The 20125-nt window shown below is 33.3% G+C and overlaps 1 protein-coding gene across 1 annotated transcript; it reads right to left on the reverse strand.

The window, feature by feature from the left end:
* Nucleotides 1-1740: 1740 nt before the first annotated feature.
* On the reverse strand, nt 1741-18221 carry LOC145292918 (GDH/6PGL endoplasmic bifunctional protein-like). The gene is made up of 4 exons (XM_080139081.1): nt 18058-18221; nt 9741-10439; nt 5177-5268; nt 1741-3745 (listed from the first exon to the last, which is right to left on the reverse strand). The coding sequence occupies exons 2-4, from the start codon at nt 10409-10411 to the stop codon at nt 2148-2150; spliced, it is 2361 nt and encodes a 786-aa protein (XP_079995207.1). The 5' UTR covers nt 10412-10439; nt 18058-18221; the 3' UTR covers nt 1741-2147.
* Between the last annotated feature and the right edge of the window lie 1904 nt (nt 18222-20125).

A 20125-nucleotide genomic window follows, 5' to 3' on the forward strand; every position in this document is an offset into this window, starting at 1 on the left:
TACCTTTTCCATTCGCCAAACGGTCTTTTTTATTTTGGCTGGCATGTTATATATTATGGCACCCAGTTGTTTAGCCATATTCTTCTCAAGCGCTTTTAATCAGTACATCCGATCATAGTCAGAAGCGATTGTTGTTGTCATTTTCTTTACTGAAGCTTCCCATCCCATCCTGCACCCACCTTTATAACCAATGTAAAAAAACTAAAACTAACTATAAATACAGCAAGCCTCAATAAAGAAAATGACAACAATCGCTCCTAATGACGATCGGATGTACCGATTGAAAACGCTTGAGATGAATATGGCCGAACAACAACTACTGGGTGCTGTAATATATAACATGCCAGCCGAAATAAAAAAGACCATTAGGGAAATTGAAAAGTTATCCAGAAAAATCGGAAAAAGGAAAAACTCAGTTGTGTTCAATCAGATGTGCTTGAATAATGATTTGCTGCCAAAATATATACATACATACATACATATATATATATATATATATATATATATATATATGTATAAAACAAAAACTAATGCATATGGTTATGGGTGGGATGTCTAGTATGTATAATGGAAGTAGTATCTACGAAAATGATTATAACAATGATTCATTTGTTCGAGATGTACAAAAAAATTGATGCAGACAAACAAGCAAAAACATTGCTGTATGATTAATTAAAGAAGAAAAAATTTGGCATTTGCATCGCTTTTTTAAGAGTTTTGGTTTTGTAATTGATTAGATATGTTACTTACACTTGGTTAAATATTTTAAGTCACAAAATTTTACTTTGCAAAATCACCAGCCATCAAATATATTCAACTCATTAGTGCCCATCATCCTTTTTTTCTTTTAGGACCAGAAAGATTATTAACCATATTTCAGCAACATCTACATTTTTCAGAGATATCTATAGTTAGTCGACTTAATAGAGTGGAACTCCATGGCTGAAGACTGCATCTGCTGGAAAAGAGCTATAAAAATATGCTCCAAGAGAAGAAAGGAAAGACTAGCAGTGGAGGAGAGAGAGCATAGACGTAAGAGGATTGCAGAAGAGCTCTTGTAATCGGGCCCCATCTGCATGTGTAGCATCTACTACAGAGCTTGTCGATGCAGGATAGGCTTGCACAGTCACAACCTACATTGCAATTTGTCAACAGACTAATCTGAAGATTAGAACTCCATTGTTTTGAAACAGAAAAAAAAAAAAAAATAAGTGGAGTATCTTTCAAATATTACACTCTCTGATGTATATTGGCAACACTAATGTCTCAGTTTTTAGTAAACTATAAAAATTTAAAGTTGAAAGATACAATCAGGTTCATCTATTATTCAATCAAACATCTTTTGGTAAGTAGTCCTTATAAACAACCCACATCCACACACACACACATATATATATATATATATATATATATATATATATATATATATATATAATCTATCGTATAAAAATCAAGTAAATATTTGAAAGTAATTTTGTTCAAGTATAATATCATATCTACAAAACATTGTTGGCAATAAATTAAAGAAAAAGTTTCCTATTCAGAATTCCACCATTTAAAAAAAGCAAAACTAAAGAAAAATCTTTGATGTACGTACCTGAGACAAAATGAAAATATCATATTCCAAAAATCACCTAAATTAGTCAAATAGTTTTATTTTTATAAATAAAATCATTTTCAAGCGATTAATGGGAATTTGTAGGCATAAATTTAGTATGAATTGTTGAGTTATCCCCCTTGTTTTTTTTAAACTTTTTGTTCAAAATGGCAGACGTGACATTCACTCCTTGGATTCTCATATTTTTATTTTCTTATTTAAAAATAAAACTAATTGGTCAATTTATGTGATTTTTGGAATATGATGCTTTAGTACAGGTATGTATATCATGCAGATTTTCTGTATATTTTTTGTTTAATATAATATGAATTCTGGATAAGAATCTTCTTTTCTTTAATTTGTTATCAACAAAGTTTCGTAAATTCAATATTATATTTGAGCAAAATTCCTTTCAAAGATTCATTTGACTCTATAAAGTGGAATTCTGGACAAGAAAAAAAGAAAAATTGGGGCACTAATGAGTTAAAAAAAAAATACAAACTTATTTTATATTACACCCTAACAATAAAATTTTAAAAAGATAATTTTTTTATGCACCAAGCCACGCTGGTAAATCTACATACCAACTCATTTGTCCATCAGTAGGTTGTACTCCCAGAACGGGATATTCCATCTTATCGGTCTCTGAGCTGATTGCATTTATAATATTGTGCTTCTCTTTGCCCGTGACCATTACAGCAATATTCTGCGACAAGTTGATAAAATCCTTTGTTAGTGACATTCGTTTGTCGCCTCTGTTGGCAGAGTTTGTAAGAATAACTTTTCTCATCGTCGAACCACGTAACGATGACTCGTACGGAAAAAGAGATGCAACATGCCCGTCCTTGCCAAGGCCAAGCACTGTGTAATCTAAACCCCCATCACCGAGAGCAGCAGTGAGCTGCTTCTCGTAGAGCAGATCTCCCTGGTCAGTGTCAAGGCACAGATTTCCAGCAATCGACACTGGCATCGGATGAATATTTATATATGGAATGCTGACATGCTGAAGCAGATCTGTATACAGAAGATTGAAATTTGAACGGTGACTATCTAAATGTTGGCAGCGGTCATCTACGAGCCATACATGTGTATGCACCCATAGGTGAAGAGGGTACCGTTCTCGTAGCTGTGCAAGAAGAAGAGCTGGCGTCTTGCCACCTGAAAATCCAATGTGGAAGGTTTTCTTTCTTTTGATCATCACCACTGCTTCCTCAATAATGGACAGGGCAAGTTGAACAGCAATTTCAGTGGTCGAATTTACGTGAAGGATACCACCGCGGAAATGTGAAGGGACTTGTCCGAAATTCATGTCTCTATCCTGCGCTTTTATATCGACTGGTTGTGTATCTCCGTCAGAAATAAACTGCAACTGATTATCGTAAACAAAGAAGTCTAACGAACTGTTACGGGTGTACAGCATTGGCCGCTTACGAAGAATGTTCAGAACTGGGAGCCAGATATCCCACATGCTCAGGAGTTGGGCAGTGCCGACAAAATTGCTCTGTTTGCCGTGGACGATATCTTTCACAACCTCACAATAAGCATCAGACTCAAATTCAGGACCGGCCATATGGAATGAAGACATCTCAGCATCATATGCGGGCGGCTGCGACCAACGTTTGAAGATTATACCAGGCGGCCATTTTGGATTGCCAAGAGTCTTCGTAACAAGAATTGATGGTTCTTTCATGGAACCATAAGCAACATGGAACACAATTTGTTGTAGACTTTCACCCTCAGCCGGATATGGAATCCGAAACGTGTTCCTCTTGAAGATAATCCTTACATACGTAGCCTTTTCGTCTAGCTGCTTCCCAGCAACCAAAATGAATGGAACGTTTTTCCAACGAGCTGATTGTATGGTGATCTGTGCTGCAGCAAATGTTGGTGTTTGGGCCAAAGAGGATTTGTTGATTCCATCTTTGACCGCTTCTTGCATGTAATCCTTGTACTGGGCATAGAGGATGTTCTTAGAGTCTGCAGGTTTCACCTCTTCCAGAAGGTCTATTTTCTTGCGTTGGATTTCTTCATAGTTGGTAGCGTCAAGATCGCTGGGCAACTCCATTGCAATCAGCGTAATCAGCTCGGTCAGATGATTTTGTAGCATGTCTCGGACGACACCCATCTGGTTGTAGAATTTAGTTCGCCCTAAAAAATACAAGTCGGAACATTAAATTTCTTAGTGTTATTAAAAATAGTCGAATACAACGACAAAAGGAATAGATAAAATTTGAGCAAAGGTGCAGTAACCATGGATAATTCAATAATAAACAAAATACACAACAAATAACCTGTACCAAATGATAGAAAAATTAATTTTCTACCGACCTGCATAGTTTTGAACACTTGAAACTGTAAGTTTTCCAAATTTGTTTTGCTATTTTCACTTATCTAAATTTGTCAATCAAAATGGCGCTCTATTTTTTGGTGAAAAGGTAGTTGTTGATTCAAGGCTTAAAAAGGTAATTTTAAAAATTAGACTTACAGTACCACTTTATTTTTAATCTTTTAAATCTGTATTTAGTGGCATACACAGCATAATTGCATTGACACACCAGGTCCTGTTAGATCACTGAAGCAATATTGAGTTTGATCAGTCCTAAAATGGGTGACCAGTTAGTAATATGCCTGAAGATGAACTAATGCAGCATCCCCATAATCCCGAAGTGTTAAGGCATTCATCCACCCATCATCTAGCAACCAGCTATAAGAAAAAAAAAAAAAAAAAATTGTCCACCATTTTTTAAATAAAAACTCTCTAACCGAAATAATAAGCTCTGCACTGTCTACCAAACCTCAACCCCAGTCCCATCACCATACCAGTATTGCCAGGAATGCGCTCCAGTGAACTTACTGCACCTGTACCTCATCAATGAAAATACTTCTTACTAACTCGACTAGTAATGCGCAACATGTTTCACTAGTGCATTTGAATGGCAGACGTTGCAGAAGTAGACGCTTGTCCAAAAGAAAGAAGAGGTGAGCAGAGAGTTGAAAATTTATCTTCCCACGGTCAGACCACTCAAGAGATATTCTCTTTGTTTATAAAAGTAAGTGCATCATATAATGGGAACGTCACACTGGAATCAATCTTTGTTGGGGTTATATTGTGAATTTCGATATAAGCAGAACAATAATCCAAGATGAAATGCAAAAATTCTCTGGTAGTTTAACTATCGAACTTCATAATTTTCAGTTTTAAGACAATTATTACTCTTTGAATAATTAAAATTAACAATAAATATTTTTTTAAGCATCTACATCATAATTCAGATCATAAACAGTTAAATGAGGATTAATAATTTGTTTATGACAACAAATAAAATCTTCCACTCTGAGACAAATGGCAGCATACTGAATGTAAGCAATGGCCTGTTGTAATCTGGAGATATCTGGCATCTACCCAAATACTGAACTAATACGTACAAGGCGTGTTTAAATCAATTCCCACTACCTTTATGCTGTGATATTAATTTATTTACAACTGAACGAATTTGTTCAATCAGATCATAAAGGGTTAAAAATTTTGAAACATTGTGAACTTTGTTGGCTTTTTTTACATTTATTAAGTGTACAAACCTTTCACTCCTAAAATTTCTTTGCTGATTACTTCGACTCGCTCGACGTGACGCCTGTTAAGAATTGGTTCTAACCAATTAGCATTCGCAAGCCTAAAAGAAAAAAAAAAGGAAATTTTGTTAAAGTCTAGACATTAATTCATTATGATATACAATAGAAGCATCGAAAAGAGTGCTCAGAGCCAACAACCTGTGTCAGTCTCGTGCAAGTACAAATGAAAGATAAAACAATATGAGATCAATTTTTTTTAAAACAGGACACAAACATTCAAGTCACGGAGTGCACAAGCAGAAAACAAAGTTAAAAGGTTGACAGCAAGCCATGCATGTGGGGTCCCCCTCTGAGAGTGGAAAATTTACTTTCACCATGACTAATGTTTGAGCAAAATTTCAAAAAAATCCAAGGAGTGGTTTATTGAGAAAAATGCATACAAATGAATGGATGAACAATTTAGGGACAATTTTATGCCTATAATGACACCTAAGGAGTCAACCAGAGTTATCCCAGAAATTCCATTCTGGCAAAAGTTTCTTACTTTCACCATGACTAATGTTTGTGCATTTTTTTTTTTAAATCCAAGGCACGGTTATTGAGAAAAGTGCGAACCAACAAACAGACGAACTAGGTTCAATCCCTCCTTAGTCAGGGGAACCAATTATTAAATACTGTTCATGTGTATTGATACATATTGATGCAATATTAAAAAAAATTAAATGAATTGCATATTCTTTCTGGAAAGCTTCACCACATGATTGAGAACAGAACTTCTGTCAAGGTAATGGCAGATTCATTGTGTTAAGATGTGTGGATTAGGAGCTCATACTGAAAGTTTGCTAAAGATATCTTTAGGACTACATATTTTTGCAGAGAGATATCACCATCCTTGCAAATACAATGCCTGTTATTCCAAAATAGTCACCCATCTAGTACTACCCAAGCTCAGTGTTGCTGAAGTTTGATAATCTAACAAGAACCAGCATGTCTACGTGATTATGCCATATTAACTAGTGTATATTGTAGACATGATATGACCAGTCAATTGATTGGATCAGGCCTCTTTGATTTTTCATCAAGTTGAAATAAGAGTCAAAGTCGAAGAATATCTCATCCACCAGGATTCTGTCCTAAAGCATCACAGGTCGCCACCCACAACCTAGAAATGGATCCAGTTTGGGAGAAGGTTTTATCAGCAAATTTGTGCCCCATCGACAGGGTTGGCACCAAACTTATAGACTATTGATCATATATATGGATTCATCTGCCCTTCCAAGTGTTCACACGTTTAAAAAGAAAAAAAAAAAAAAGTGATGTTTTTGCTCATTTAGTTTAGCATGTCGTATTGAGATATGGAACTACCATATACTTGCAGTAATGTGAGAGTTTAAATAGGATTTGATGTGTCTTGCAGCTCTCTACAGAGCACATTTACAACAAAGGAGAGAGCATGCAAGTGCAGTTGTTGACAAAAATACTAACCCTAAATCCATATTCCATAACACTATACATCGAGATGAGATTAGGTTTTTTGCTCCCAAAATTTGTATTAGAATTGCCGCAGGAACCACTGGCTTAATAGTACAGAGCATGAGTTAACAAACAATGCTAGAGAAGTCTTTTGGAGGTTTAAGGTTCAATCCTTACAACAGGCAATAATAACTAAGTACAGGGTGAAACGATAAAAGTGTCTCCCTAAAGAAAACAACACTATAGCCTTATTTTAAAACTTCTATTGAAAAAAAATCAATTCAGGTAACTTGATTATGTAATAGAGCTGACATCTATTTAATGTAGCCACCTTCAGCCTCAATCACTGTCTCGATATGTGTCTCAATGGATGGGGGTGATCAGGCTGGCTTTGGTCTTGTGGGAGGTCATGTTGGTGATGTTCTCGATGTATGACCAAATAAATTAGTCCAGGGAGTTTAGGTCGGGGGAGGAGTGGGGTCAGTGAAAGAAGGGTAAAAAGTCATAGCACTCCTTCTGAAGCCAAACCTGGGTCTCTTTGGACTTGTAGGCCAGCACCAAGTCCTGCAGCACACCAAGGGTCTACCAGCAGCCATCTGATTGCACTAGGGGATCACCACACTCTTCAGCACATCCAGGTATACTTGGTCCCCACTTGAAACCACACACACTAAAGACCATAAACATGGTCGGAAACTTTGTTTTCATCAACCTGGGCACATCCCTGCTATTTAAGGTAATTCAGCGATGAATTTTGAGGGTGCTGGAAATGGTCCCATTGTCATAACTTGGATCAGTAGAGATCATAAGTTATACAGCGGTGAATCTCCAATCTCGCTTGTTGAATATTGTGTCACTTTCAGACATAGTAGAAGGCTCCTATTGCTCTTGAGATTTGTTCACAAGTGGCAAACTAGCAGATTTTCTGAAAAAAATAAAAATAAAAAAACTGGTTTTCATCAAATGGAAATGGAATCCTGTCGTCTTTTCTAGGGCAACAATTTTATCATTCCACTCTATTATAACCCGCAAGATTTGGTGACCGCTTTATTTGAACTATTTTCATCTTAATTGTTAATCCCACAACCTTTCAAATCTGTGCCTAAATCCAAACGTAGATTCCATGAGCAAAGCTTCTTTCTTAGAACTGCACGCCAGTGGAACTCTGCCGCTTGCCTGTTTCCTACCTGACTACAACTTGGACGTCTTCAAGTCCAACATAAACAAACTCCTGACAAACCGCCCCCTTAAGTAAGTCACTCTATCTAAACACCCAATACTAATGATTACTACAATACTATCTCATTGATTACTGTACACGCAATAACCCTTATCCCTGAGTGGCCTCCGGGCCTTGATAAGTGGTGAACCCCATGTAAAAAAAAAAAAATGATGCAACCTCCAACCTTCTTCACGTATGGTTCTTATTGGTGAGTAGTGGGGAGAATATTTTTGTTCTTTTTTCTCAACATTTGAATTTAAAATATTTGATGCGTTTATGAAAAGAGTGTCAAGTCATTCTTATATTCATATTGATTTGTATTGATTCAAAACCATTATATCAAATCGATACAAACCCAAATCAATACGAAAATGAAAACAACTTAATTCTCTTTTCATAAACAAAAATCAATTGATGTAATTGCAAAAATGAGAACAATAATCCAAATAATACAGATTATCAATCCTCATCTAAAAAATTCAGAAACATATCTGGTGACAGGACTTTCTCATTCAACAATTCATATTTATAATTCTCATCAAATACTGGATTGCTTTTGGTCAAGCATGGAACAAGTGGGAAAACCGTATATTACATTTCTCAAGACATTTCTTGTTCTGAATGTTATTAAAAGCTTGTTTCCTTCAATAATTACAAGAAACCTTTTCAACCACCAATAGCTATGATTAAAGATGCATTAACTGAAAGTACTTCATTTAAACTCCTTGGCTTTACGTTCATAGTTGGAACATAAGCTGCAACAGATACATTGAGAACATTGCCAAGGCCGCTGCAAAAAAGAAGGTGGGCTCTCTTTACCGTGCTTAAAAGCTGAAAGTATCCTGTATCTCTACAAGGGTACCATTCGCCCATGTATGGAGTACTGTTGTCACATTTGGGATGGTGCATCTGCTGTTAGTCTGACAGGGTTCAAAAGAGAGTCGCCAACCTGATTGGTCCTAAACTGTCATCAAAGCTTCAACCTCTGTCACATCGACAAAATCTTGCATCCCTCTGCTTGTTCTACGAGTATTTTAATCGTAAATACTACGATTAATTACAAGCCCTTGTACCCCTTCAATATAAATACCCCGACAAACCCGACAAGCAGCAAAATCCCACCCCTACACAGTAAAAATCACTAGATGTAAGAAAGCCTTCTACTCTAATAGCTTCTTCTCCAGAATTGCTAGACTCTGGAACTCCCTTCTTGGTTCCTGCTTCCCCAACTGTACTGACATGCAAAAGTTTAAGTGTAATGTGAACGGACATCTTGCTGCTCAACTCCCTACATAGTATCCCTGCAACATATGCCTCTGATAGTAGCCCCTTACACCAAAGTGGCACTGTGCCTTGTTTGGGGTGAAAATGGAATGAAAAAAAAAAAAAAAAACTACTTTTTAAAAAATTCTTTGATAAATTTTGTTTTAAAATATAATATGAATATTTGTGCGTTCATTTATTTTTGCAAATATGTTAATTCACAAACAAATTTTCACTTAAAATAATGAATATTAAATGTAACAGATTTTTCACATGGAATAGCTTGAATAAAATATGGAAAAAAAAAAAAAAGTTTTTTAAAAAATGTTCATAAAAAGTATTTATTTGAAAAAAAAAATCAGTTTAGGGATATTCTTATTTATTATATTTAAGCGATTTTTTTCTATTGAAAAATTGCGTGTAAATGAACTGAAATAAAGAAGAAAATGTAGAATGTAGTTGGACAGGATTACCAAATTAACTTACACCGTCTACTTTCTATGACTTGTAATGACATTTAAATCTAGGGAAAATTAACATGCAGGTTCACTGAAAAAATCTATGCTTTTGGAGTGCTTTTATAAAATTTATTTAAAAAAAAAAAAATACACTTACCTGAAAGGGAGAATATGTCTAACGATAGCTTTCTGAAGATAGTGGTCCACTCGGTATATCTCATTCTCGTTAAACCATTGGGAAAGTGACTGTGCCAGGGTTTCAGCACTTTTGCGATCACTTCCAAATGGCTTTTCGAGAACCAGTCGTTGCCAGCTGCCAGATGCAAGAGGCCGGCAGTACTTGTATAGGTTTGCAGTCGTCTTCGGGTACATATTGGGTGGAATCGAAAGGTAGAAGATCCGTCCTGCAATACTTGCGTCTGGCGAGTACGTCTCCTCATCCAGGGACATCAAATGGTTTAGATTCTCAAAATCTTCCTCGGTTTTCAGCTGGACATAACGTATCGCCGTGATGAAGCGCCGTTTATGGCTCTCACATTCCATCGTATAACACGTAATTGAACGGTCAATGATTTTCATGAGGACATCCTCGCCGTGCGTCTTATTGGCCCTTGCGCAGCCGTAGAACAGAAAGAATGGGCCGTTATTAGCAATGCCTTGCTTATAGGCTTCAAAAAAGCCGTACCATAAGTATTTTTTAGCAAGGTCACCTGTGGCACCGATAAGGACCACGCTGACATACTTGGTAGCATCAACTTCTATGGATAAATAGGCACAACAAAAAAGAGTTAAAATTACTAGACTGCAAATGCTTTTCACTTGCGTCATGACTTTCTTTTACTGTTGATTATTCAATCTGAAAGACAAAAACATTGAATAAGTTAATATTGTATTTAAAAAAAAAAAAAAGAATGACATTTTGGGGATTTTTAAGAGCATGTCTATATCTCTATTATTATATAAAAGGAACTTTATGTGTATGTGTGAGAGAGTTTCCTATGGATTAGGAAACACCTGAGCATTTTTTTTTGTTTTTTTTAAATTTCACATGAAGGTACTTGTTGTGTCTGGGAGTGTTTTTACATAGGTTCTGAATCGATCTGATAAGTATCGAAAAATAAGAAAAAAAGTGTAAATTGTGGAATTTAGAGGTGGGGGTCAAGTTCCTAAATGTCCGCCCTAAATTGTATTCATTATAAGGCTGATTTTAATCTCAATAATTCAAATTGAGTTACCTCACCCTTATTTATATGTCATGGCCAAATGACTAAGTTTTGCTGAGGCATAAAATTTGATTTTTTTAGTAAAAAAAAAAAAACCTACTTGATTAATTTACATGATTTTTGGAATATAACAATTTTGTGCCATGACGAGTACGTACATCATAAAGATCTGGTATTTTTTTTTACATTAGGTCCACCTCCACAATTTTCTTTAAAATGACTTAACAGTTTTTGACTATGCTAAATAAGAAAATCTCATCTAAATTTTGCAGAGACAAGTAGTTTTTGAGATATAAAGACTTGTATTATGCACTGTAATTCATTGGCCTCATGTTTGCACGTCCGCACGATAAGCAAATATACTTTTTTTTTTCCAAAATTGAGGAATTAATAAATGTGCATGTAAAACAAAGTAATTACAACTTTTTTCACTTCCTTGAGTAATTTCACGTTAAGAACGGCTTTCAGAATAGACACCCCTAACCTCTTCATGTTAAGAAAATCTTTCGGTATAGACACCCTAACCTCCTCATATTAGGAACGGCTTTCGGAATAAACACCTCATTTGGGGTGAGGGTGAAAAAATATTTGTCCCAAATTTAACTGTGATATTCGTTGTTAGCATACCCACTCGCAAATACTATATAAAAAAATGGAGGGCCAGTGTCAGTCGCAGAAAAATATATTTGTTTATCACATGTGCGTACTAACATGGAGGCCAGTGAATTACAGTGCATAATACAGGTCTTCATATCTCGAAAACTACTTGTCTCTGTAAAATTTAAATGAGATTTTCTTAATCAGCATAGTCGAAAACTTTCATAAGTCGTCATTTTTGAGAAAATTGTGAAGGTAGACCTAATCTAAAAATTTACCCAAAATTTTTCTGTATTTTGTTTTTTAATAAGTGGAATTCTGTATAAGCACCAACTTTTTGTGACTGCTAATGTTGACAGCAATCTTATTTTTCCATTATTATTGTTTCTAATGATCTAAAGACGGACAGGTTACAGTGACCTCGGCCATCCCAACTGAGGAGGCATCCAATCATATTCAAACTATTTCACTTTCTCATAATATTTCTCAGTACTAGGACTTATACTTCGAGTCTTGAAGACATACAATTAAGGAATTGTATCCCAACTTCATCCACCACTGGTGGAGGCAAAGGGTAAAAATTGACTACTTTATAAAATAATTTGGTGCTTATGAATTTATAAAATAATTTGGTGCTTATGAATTTGTAAAATAATTTGGTGCTTATGAATTTATAAAATAATTTGGTGCTTATGAATTTATAAAATAATTTGGTGCTTATGAATTTATAAAATAATTTGGTGCTTATGAATTTGTAAAATAATTTGGTGCTTATGAATTTATAAAATAATTTGGTGCTTATGAATTTATAAAATAATTTGGTGCTTATGAATTTATAAAATAATTTGGTGCTTATGAATTTATAAAATAATTTGGTGCTTATGAATTTATAAAATAATTTGGTGCTTATGAATTTATAAAATAATTTGGTGCTTATGAATTTATAAAATAATTTGGTGCTTATGAATTTATAAAATAATTTGGTGCTTATGAATTTATAAAATAATTTGGTGCTTATGAATTTATAAAACAATTTGGTGCTTATGAATTTATAAAATAATTTGGTGCTTATGAATTTATAAAATAATTTGGTGCTTATGAATTTATAAAACAATTTGGTGCTTATGAATTTATAAAATAATTTGGTGCTTATGAATTTGTAAAATAATTTGGTGCTTATGAATTTGTAAAATAATTTGGTGCTTATGAATTTATAAAATAATTTGGTGCTTATGAATTTATAAAATAATTTGGTGCTTATGAATTTATAAAATAATTTGGTGCTTATGAATTTATAAAATAATTTGGTGCTTATGAATTTATAAAATAATTTGGTGCTTATGAATTTATAAAATAATTTGGTGCTTATGAATTTATAAAATAATTTGGTGCTTATGAATTTATAAAATAATTTGGTGCTTATGAATTTATAAAATAATTTGGTGCTTATGAATTTATAAAACAATTTGGTGCTTATGAATTTATAAAACAATTTGGTGCTTATGAATTTATAAAATAATTTGGTGCTTATGAATTTATAAAATAATTTGGTGCTTATGAATTTATAAAATAATTTGGTGCTTATGAATTTATAAAATAATTTGGTGCTTATGAATTTATAAAATAATTTGGTGCTTATGAATTTATAAAACAATTTGGTGCTTATGAATTTATAAAATAATTTGGTGCTTATGAATTTATAAAATAATTTGGTGCTTATGAATTTATAAAATAATTTGGTGCTTATGAATTTATAAAATAATTTGGTGCTTATGAATTTATAAAATAATTTGGTGCTTATGAATTTATAAAATAATTTGGTGCTTATGAATTTATAAAATAATTTGGTGCTTATGAATTTATAAAATAATTTGGTGCTTATGAATTTATAAAATAATTTGGTGCTTATGAATTTATAAAATAATTTGGTGCTTATGAATTTATAAAATAATTTGGTGCTTATGAATTTATAAAATAATTTGGTGCGTATGAATTTATAAAATAATTTGGTGCTTATGAATTTATAAAATAATTTGGTGCTTATGAATTTATAAAATAATTTGGTGCTTATGAATTTATAAAATAATTTGGTGCTTATGAATTTATAAAACAATTTGGTGCTTATGAATTTATAAAATAATTTGGTGCTTATGAATTTATAAAATAATTTGGTGCTTATGAATTTATAAAATAATTTGGTGCTTATGAATTTATAAAACAATTTGGTGCTTATGAATTTATAAAATAATTTGGTGCTTATGAATTTGTAAAATAATTTGGTGCTTATGAATTTATAAAATAATTTGGTGCTTATGAATTTATAAAATAATTTGGTGCTTATGAATTTATAAAATAATTTGGTGCTTATGAATTTATAAAATAATTTGGTGCTTATGAATTTATAAAATAATTTGGTGCTTATGAATTTATAAAATAATTTGGTGCTTATGAATTTATAAAATAATTTGGTGCTTATGAATTTATAAAATAATTTGGTGCTTATGAATTTATAAAATAATTTGGTGCTTATGAATTTATAAAACAATTTGGTGCTTATGAATTTATAAAATAATTTGGTGCTTATGAATTTATAAAATAATTTGGTGCTTATGAATTTATAAAACAATTTGGTGCTTATGAATTTATAAAATAATTTGGTGCTTATGAATTTGTAAAATAATTTGGTGCTTATGAATTTATAAAATAATTTGGTGCTTATGAATTTGTAAAATAATTTGGTGCTTATGAATTTATAAAACAATTTGGTGCTTATGAATTTATAAAATAATTTGGTGCTTATGAATTTGTAAAACAATTTGGTGCTTATGAATTTATAAAATAATTTGGTGCTTATGAATTTGTAAAATAATTTGGTGCTTATGAATTTATAAAACAATTTGGTGCTTATGAATTTATAAAATAATTTGGTGCTTATGAATTTATAAAATAATTTGGTGCTTATGAATTTGTAAAACAATTTGGTGCTTATGAATTTATAAAATAATTTGGTGCTTATGAATTTGTAAAATAATTTGGTGCTTATGAATTTATAAAATAATTTGGTGCTTATGAATTTATAAAATAATTTGGTGCTTATGAATTTATAAAATAATTTGGTGCTTATGAATTTATAAAATAATTTGGTGCTTATGAATTTATAAAATAATTTGGTGCTTATGAATTTATAAAATAATTTGGTGCTTATGAATTTATAAAATAATTTGGTGCTTATGAATTTGTAAAACAATTTGGTGCTTATGAATTTATAAAATAATTTGGTGCTTATGAATTTATAAAATAATTTGGTGCTTATGAATTTATAAAATAATTTGGTGCTTATGAATTTGTAAAACAATTTGGTGCTTATGAATTTATAAAATAATTTGGTGCTTATGAATTTGTAAAACAATTTGGTGCTTATGAATTTATAAAATAATTTGGTGCTTATGAATTTGTAAAATAATTTGGTGCTTATGAATTTATAAAATAATTTGGTGCTTATGAATTTATAAAATAATTTGGTGCTTATGAATTTATAAAATAATTTGGTGCTTATGAATTTATAAAATAATTTGGTGCTTATGAATTTATAAAATAATTTGGTGCTTATGAATTTGTATGTGACTGCGTCATCTTTAACAATAAAAATTAACTTAGGTGCTAATGCACTTACTGATCCGCACTATTTTTTAAATCGTATTTCCATGTCTAATTAAAGTTTTATGATGTTTTGTTATTCAATTGTAAGGTTAAAGTACAGAATAGGTACAAAACACCCTCCCCTCCCCATGTTAAGAATGGCTTTTTAAATAATAACGTTATTATTTCAGCACAGATCACTTTCTGCATGAGTACTTTAACTTATAATTAATTTATTTTTAAATTAATAAACTTTATGTGCTTGTGTAATTTATGGACTGTGCTTTTCTTCAGATTAGATTTTCGGCAGACCTGAATGAAAAAAGAATGGCTTTTGGACCCCCCCCCCATGTTAAGAACGGCTTTTGTTGTTTCGCAATTTTTTCAGTGGATTATTATTGATTGGACATTAATATATAGGGAGGTGATTCTCATTCAGGTCCGCTGGATTTTCAAGTTAATTTTCTACTTTATCTTTTGGATCGATGTGCACAACAGCATAATCGCGTTGACACACTGGTTCTCGTCAAATCACCGAAGTTAAGCAACGTTGATCCTGTTTACTACCAGATGGGTGACCATTTGGGAATTCTAGGCGCTGTATCTCGATATTTGTCCGGTACGAGGGGCGTGCAATAAGTAATGCACCTAACCCACTTCCAGTTGTCTAATCTAGCTGAATTTTGCATGTGCAATGATTTATATCTCTACGGGTTATGTGGAAAATTACAGCTCTGAACTAATTGTGGTTTCTGTTTTACAGGTGTTTGAACTGAGTCAGGTGTGAAATGGAGCCTGTTGAATGTCAAGCAGTGATCCGGTTTTTGTATTTAAAAGGACGCACACCACAGGAGACTTTTGATGAAATGAAAGAAACTTATGGTGATAATGCCCCATCATATGGCCTTATAAAACGCTGGCATCGTGAATTCAAACATGGCCGGAAGTCTGTGGAAACAGCTCCCAAGCTTGGTCGCCCCCCCCCCCAGGTCGCCCCCCCCCACCCTTCTGCCATTGATGAGGTATCTGTCCGTCAAGTTGAGGCTGCCATTTTGGAAGATCGGCGCATTACTATTTGCCAAATAGCCCAAGATGTCAAGATTAGTACAGGGTCTGTGGAAATTATCATTCATGACCATTTGCATATGAATAAGGTGTCTGCCAGATGGATTCCCAGGTTGCTCACACCATTCCAGAAGCTAGAACGCGTCAAGTGCTCGAGGATAAATTTGGAGATGTTCCAAGAAGATGACTTAAAGTTTTTCAAAAGACTGATTACACAGGATGAAACCTGGGTCCATCACTATGATCCAGAGACCAAAGCCCAGTGAATGCAATGGAAGCACTTGGACTCACCACTGCAAGAAGGCAAGGATGCAGCCCTCCGCTGGCAAGGTCATGCTCACAGTCTTCTGGGACCAGGACGGAATAGTGATGACAGATTTCCTGGCAAAGGGTACCACAATTACAGGAGCCTATTATGCTTCACTTTTGAGGAAATTAAGGGAAGCTATCAAAATCAAGAGGTGGGGCAAGATCAGCAAAGGTATCCTCCTCCCGCAGGACAACGCTCCGATCCACAACTCGCATGTCGCCAGATCAGAAGCATGGGCATGTGGTTATGAAATCCTTCCCTATCCTCCCTACTCTCCTGATCTTGCACCCTCTTGACTTTCACCTCTTCCCAGCCATGAAGTTGTTTTTGAAAGGAAAGCGTTTCCCAGATGATGCACTGATGTAGCCTTGATTTCTGAAGTCATGTCGTGGTTGGAGGACCAACCTGTGGTGTTCTACAAAAACGGTCTCCAGAGCTGCATCAAACGATGGGAGAAATGCATAACTCTGGGTGGTTCCTATGTAGAGAAAGACTAATAACTGTGCCAAATTTCGTTGCTCTACTGCTATGGGAAGTGGGTCAGGGGCATTACTTATTACACGCCCCTCGTACATACACTTCACTTGCCACTGGTATTTAACAACGTCGACTCAGGAGAGGTGTGGTTGCGCATCTCCTGTCACAAAAATTTCACGCACAGGCATCCCTTCGTGGCTATCCATAGTCTGTCAAAGACTGAAGGAGCCTATGTTTTTGTTTGTTTGTTTTTTTGCACTGGTTATCCAACCTGCAAAGAGTGTTTATTCCGAAAGCCTTTCTTAACATGGGGAAGTTCGGGGGGGGAGGTATCCGAAAGGCATTTTCTTATTTTCCACCTCCTCATTTTAAGAACGGTTTTCGGAATAAACACTCTTTGCAGGTTGGACACATTGACAATCTTTTGTTTATTAAATTGTTAGGTGAAAATATAGAATAGTTAACGCACCGACTACCTTCCGCACGTTAAGAATAGCTTTCTAAATAGCGTTAATCTTTCAGCACGATCCATAAATTGTAGAAGTAAAAAATTGGTACTTACTTATGTTACCGTGCTGAAAAAAAAACGTTATTATTTAGAAAACCCATTCTTGGGAAGGAGAGGGTGTTTTGTAATTATTCTGTATTTTCACCTCAAAATTTAATAAATAATAATAATAATAATAATAATAAAGATATCGTAAAGCTTGAATTTAACTAGAAAATCTTATTTTTTAAAAAAATAGCATGGTAATATAAGTGCACAAGTACCACAACATTTTATACTGGGAAAGAGTTGTCGCGGTTGACTTTCACAAATGGAAAAAAAACAAGATTTTAAGGAGAAACGTAGCTTTTTTAACGAAAATGCAATGATGCCGACTGAAAATGAAACGAGTTTGTTGTTTACATTTTTTTTTTTTTTTTTTTTTTTTATTATTTATTCCGCGAGAAGCAGCCACAGAATGTCATCGGCCGCCACTCTGGCGACAAAAAATAATAAACACGCGCTTTTACTGTTTCCGGATTTAATTTAAAAGGCTTGATCGTGAATTTAAACAAAACACACACACACACACACATATATATATATATATATATATATATATATATATTAGTTAAACCGAAACTAAATAATAATAAAGCATAAAATTAATATTTACCGACAGATAACTAAAAAAATAAATAAATAAATATTCCTCCCCGCGTTGGATTTGGTATGTCAAAACAGCTGACACGCTCCCACCGACGACAAGATTCCTTTTTAAGCGGAAATAGATTCTTATAATCCCGCACGAAGTATGGCGCGTAAACACCGCACTTGCACACACGTACCGTCGCCGTGGTATACAAATTAAGAGATCAGTGCATGAAAAAAAAAAAAAAAATGAAAACCTCAAATAATGAACATAAATTAATATTCACAAAAAATGCGTCGTAGAATTGAAGTGAACTGTGTTGAAAGATATATTTGGCAACGTCCCCAGATATTATTGGTCATTCGTACTGCCTCTCCACGAATGCAGAGTTAGACACAAGGTCGTTATTTAATATGGGGGATATCTAGCTCCCTCGAAAAGGGCCACTCTAGATAGGAACAAACATTAAAAAATAAAAATAAAAAAATGTCCCAATCTAGGACTTCTCCATTGATCACGAACAGAAAAGGCGAAGTGTAGTCTATAATAGCGGGGAAAAGATAGGGGACATAGTTTTGAAAGCCGATTTATCCTTTTTTTTTTTTTTTTTTTTTTTTACTGTATTTGGAAGATTAAAGCCTAAAGTTAATTTCCAAAAGGAAAAACAATATTTGTACACGTGAAAAAAAAATTACAATGAAAACTGTTTTCACAGCGATATTCCGAAGTTGACAAATTCAGCTAAATTTTGAAGTTAAATAAATTCATTGTAAAAATCCTTTGAAAGATAATTATTAGTTTTCAGGGTTTATTTCAAAGTTAATTAGTAAAGTAAAATCTTAAAATATTTAATAATAAAAAAATAGTAAAAAAATAAATAAATAAATAATAATAATAATAATAATAATAATAATAATAATAATCTTGTTTGTACAAAAAATAGTTTAATTAGCCCCTCAAAGCGAGAGAGTAGCTTCGCTTAAGCGAAAACAAACGAAGTCGGCTAAGTGTGGATTGTACGGAAGTCCAAAATGTCAGAGTCAAAAGGCTGCCTAAAAATGACGTCAGATAGTTGAAGGGAGGTAGGGAGTACTGGCTTTCTTTTCTTTCCTCTTTCTCAGCAGTGCATCCGTACATTCCTATCGTGAACGTTTGTATAATTTTTACCATTTTTTTTTAATTTAATTATACTTCTGTGTTCCTGCTTTTAAATTAAAGAAAAAAAAAATTTTTTTTCAAGATTATATCAAAATTATGTTACACCGCAAGTTTCATGTTCATTCAAGCAAAGAAAATATTAGAATCTTACATATAAAAATTACACGAAACATGTAACCTAAAGAAAAAAAATAATAATTTTTGCAATTATAATTTTTTTGTGTGTGTGTGAAAATATTAAATAAACAATGCTTAATTCAATGATTATATCAGTAGTTTGAGAAATAAATTTGATTTGTTGTTTCCCAAACTCGAGCCTTGTTTTCCTCTGCAAAATTTTAATCGCGTGATTACGGTGTAACAAGAATAAAATAAACCATTCACAAGTGCCTCTTGTTATGGATTTAGCTGAAAAAAATATACCAGTTATTTTTAGAAGAGGCGTGGGGGTATTTATGATATTAAAAATCACTTTATTGGTATTTATGCACTTATGTTACCGTTCGTTGGAAAATAATTTTACTAGCTACTTGTTCTTTCTTATTTATCTTATTATTTGAATCGAATGCGGGGAGGGAGGTATTCCGGAAGCCATTCTTAACATGGGGAGGTTGGGGTTGTTTATAATGATACTCTGTCCTTTCTTTTATTTTTCCTATTAAAATCTTTCCTTTACTTTTTTTATTACTATCTTTAACGTCTGTTCACTCACGTTTTCTTTTGCTCAATCGGTATAATCCGGCGGTTTCCGTCGTTCGCCAGGCGTTGCCCACCGAGAATCATGGAAAAGCCAACTTAAATCTGCAGAAGTACCGAAGTTTGACAGTGAGCACATGTTCTTTTTTTATTTTTTTATATTAAAAGCGTTGAACAATACAAAGTACAATTTTAGGGACTTATATATTTTCGGTACCATGCTGAAATAATATTGTTT

Source organism: Euprymna scolopes, chromosome 14 (genome assembly GCF_053919585.1).
Source record: "Euprymna scolopes isolate OS-2025 chromosome 14, ASM5391958v1, whole genome shotgun sequence".
Classification (NCBI taxonomy): Eukaryota; Metazoa; Mollusca; class Cephalopoda; order Sepiida; family Sepiolidae; genus Euprymna; species Euprymna scolopes.

Excerpts from the sequence above, each read along its gene's own strand:
- LOC145292918 (XM_080139081.1), bottom strand. The coding sequence starts at position 10,411 with ATGACGCAAGTGAAAAGCATTTGCAGTCTAGTAATTTTAACTCTTTTT. Across the intron at positions 5,269-9,740 it reads AGACATATTCTCCCTTTCAG|GCTTGCGAATGCTAATTGGT; the intron begins GTAAGTGTATTT and ends TTTTTCTTTTAG. Across the intron at positions 3,746-5,176 it reads AGAAATTTTAGGAGTGAAAG|GGCGAACTAAATTCTACAAC; the intron begins GTTTGTACACTT and ends TGTATTTTTTAG.